We start from the raw sequence: 3,390 nt of genomic DNA on the forward strand, positions 1-3,390 counted from the left end.
AGGAGGCTCCAGGGCTGGCCGAGCCGCCGACCGACACGGCGCATGGCTGGACGTTCCCGCCCGTCGCGGTCTCTGAGACCGACGACAAGCTACTCTTCGAGCTCGAGGTGAAGCTCAAGCTCCAGGCGCGGCCCGTGGATGAGCTAGGTGTTGTGCGGCGGCGGCGCGACACGGCGATCATCGACTTTCCGCCCGAAGTCTTCTTGCAGCGCCCGGCGACGCTCCAATGCCTCTTGCACTTTGCCGCGACGCCGCTTCTCGAGGCTTCTGCGGGCTTTCGCGACGCGTACTATGACTATCCCAAGACCTTGACGTCGGCGACGCTTTTTTTCCGTCCTCGGCGTCCTTTGCGACGTCTTGACCGGATGGCTGCAGTCGTGCCGCCTCCTCGCGCATGCAACGTACACGACCCCGGCGCATCACACCCCTCGGTATCCCTCTCCTGAAAGCGCACGTCGGCAGCTGGTCGCTCGCTGGCGGGCTCCACGAAGTCGTCGCGCTCGCGCAGCCGACGGCGCCGCAAGTCCACCTCGTTGCCGCTGTCGTAGCTGTCGCACCAACGTGGCCTTGCGATGCAGACGGCCGTGGTCTGGACGCTTAACGCGGCTTTTCCACGCCATCGCCAACGTCCTCCTTGCGCCACACGTCGGCAAGCACGCCGTCACGCCGCTCGTCCGGTGGGTCACCGACGTCTTTACGCAGTTGACGCCGTCCAAATTGCGCCCGTCGGCCATTGTAGTGCCGGACCGACTCGTCGACGAGCTTGCCGCGCACGTGCTGGCAACCGGCAACGAACCATGGCTGCCGTATAAGGCTGAGTTGATAGTTCGATACTCAGACCAAATACATAACAATATATCAGAGCAATAGTTTTAAATAGTGTGAAAACCACATCTTCTACCACGATCGACGCAGCACAGACGCGTTAACGCGAGGCCGCACCGGTTCCTGTCGTTCTATAGCATCCTGGTAACGTGGAGATGAAGGTTTGGACGCCGAACGCAGCGCATGCATGCGAATTCCAACGTTGATTTGTCGAGGTGGTCAAATAAACACCCAAATGCACAACGTGTTTTCGCGCAGTTCGAAATCTCGACCGACTCCGACGCGGGCAGCCACAGTTGGCTATGTATATGGAGTGGCCCAGCGACTTGCGTTTGGGACGTGGTAGGTGCTTGGACTCTCACAGCAACGTCGTACTGCCGAGCGTCGTATTTCGCCAACTTGTACATAGAAATTCGAGTAAAAATGTAGAATTTTCGCCGAATCCGAGGACGCTTTATCTCTTCAAAAGTGATGGAGAGCACGGTACATTGACGATGGGAGCTCTGGAGCGCGCTGCAGCGCCCTTAATATATATTACACTAATTATGGTCTTACACTAAGCAAATAAGTCCGGATTTCAAAAAGTGTATTTAGTAAATCGTCAATAACTCTTGCTAGACTGGTTTCTGTACATAGACGCAGATTCTAGGCAGACGTGTCCTTGGCCTCTAGTACTGTGCGAAGAATGAGCACTTTTGTTTTCAATCATGAAATGCGCCCCAACTCTCGCCGCGGCCAGGTCGTGGCGTCCAAATTATGGTATATGCCATACCGGTAAATAAGGTGTGACGGGGTTGCTATAATTGGCGTTTTATGGCATATGCCACAAGTAAGGTTTTCAACGGCGTTGCCTCGACGTTGCATCAAATCTTGGCCATCGGTGCGTTCATTGAAGCCTGTAGCGGCCAAGGTGGTGTGCTGCGCTGCACGATCTGCAACGGACTGAAGTACGGGACTCCTCATCCTACCAATCCCACCGAACGCTGGGCCTGAACGCGGCTCGGTGATGTCACTTCGTGCTCTCGTCGTAGCCAGGAGCATGTGCTTGGAAGACCGGTTTCTGTACATAGACGCAGATTCTAGGCAGACGTGTCCTTGGCCACTGAAATGATCCCAGCCTTGCGGCTTCGCGCATAGAGCGTGGTTTCGAAAATGCAATTTCATTCAAATCAATTCAAGCTCGGAGCACAGGACATAGCTGCCGCGCTTGGCGTCGGTACCGGTCGTTTGTCCGTCCATCCAGTTGTGGCGCTCGCATTTCTTCCTTGACGACCAGCTACGTAGAATTAACATGAGACGCGCGGGTGTGGCGCCACGAACGAGTTCGTGCTTGAGCTGGTCGAGAGACAAAGACGCGTAGTCGGCTGCGTCGTGCAGTTGCAAAATCACCCAGTGCTTGGGGATGCCGCAAATCAGCACGTTGAACCTCTGCCCATCACTAGCGACTTGTAGTGGGCCGTTGGAAAGGATCCCAGCATTTTCCAATATTTCTTACATTCTGCAATATCATCGTCTTAAATAGTGTGAGCACCATTCAGCACAACGACGAGTAGCAGCCCACAGACGCGCCAGCAACCTTCTCAAATCGCTGAGATATTTTCAGGGACGCTTTCTCTAGCTCGAGAGAGGCTGTGTGCCGACGATCGTGGCAATCAAAGGCCTACAAGTATTTTTTTGAAACTCGCCAACAATTGCTCTTTTTTTCCAACATAATCCATCTAGATATTCAACGCGAGCCAATGCATGGCGCTTTGAGCCTTCATAATTCTAGACAGACGTGTCCTTGGCCACTCAAAAGATCCCAGCGTTGCGGCTCCGCGCATAGAGCGTGGTTTCGAAAACGCAATTCTATTCCAATCAATTCATTGTAAAATCACCCAGTGCTTAGGGATGCCGCAAATCAGCACGAGGAAACGTTCAGTCGTGTAAAAACAAGTGTAAAAACGAGCACGACAAAGGCGCAACGCAGTGCTTTTACAAGAGAATCGGAAAAAACTTGAGCGCTGCTCATTCTGCAATTCGCGCTCCAGGGCCCCGCATCGCACGGCAGGGCGGTCGCAACTAGGCGTCCTGTCCACTGTGGACGGTGAAACTCGTGTGGCCTTGGTCCTTTTTTTGGTCGCTCATCGCTTCAATTCAAGACATTGGCTCACCAGCTAAGCGCTTGCAACGACCGCTGCGGTCTCTTGCAGCATGCGAATGCTTGGGTCTACGACGTTGAGGACCGATGCCACTCAGGATGCCACTCCAGCGCGTGGAATCCGTATCCGGACAATCTCCGGATATCAGTACGCACGACCTCGTCTTAAATAGTGTGAGCACCATTCAGCACAACGACGAGTAGCAGCCCACAGACGCGCCAGCGCTACGTAGCAGCCGTGTATACATCTCCACACACTTTTTGAGCGACACACAAGTCGTTTCCGACGCTGCACGTAGCGCAATCACGCGCAAATCCATTTTCCATTTTTCGAGGTGGTGGCAGAATTGCCCAAATACTTCACGTGACATCGCGGGGTTCCAAAGCTCCAAGGACCGCAAGACTGGCTGCCACAGTTGGTAATG

The 3,390-nt window shown here is 54.2% G+C and overlaps 1 protein-coding gene across 1 annotated transcript; it reads left to right on the plus strand.

Moving 5' to 3' along the window:
* Positions 1 to 394: 394 nt before the first annotated feature.
* On the plus strand, positions 395 to 544 carry SPRG_16837 (hypothetical protein; the record flags this gene model as incomplete). Its single annotated transcript, XM_012356179.1, has 1 exon — positions 395 to 544. A coding segment is annotated over one exon (150 nt), but the record flags the coding sequence as incomplete, so codon positions are not given.
* Positions 545 to 3,390: the final 2,846 nt, after the last annotated feature.

The sequence above is a fragment of the Saprolegnia parasitica genome (genome assembly GCF_000151545.1).
Source record: "Saprolegnia parasitica CBS 223.65 unplaced genomic scaffold supercont2.393, whole genome shotgun sequence".
NCBI lineage: Eukaryota > Oomycota > Saprolegniomycetes > Saprolegniales > Saprolegniaceae > Saprolegnia > Saprolegnia parasitica.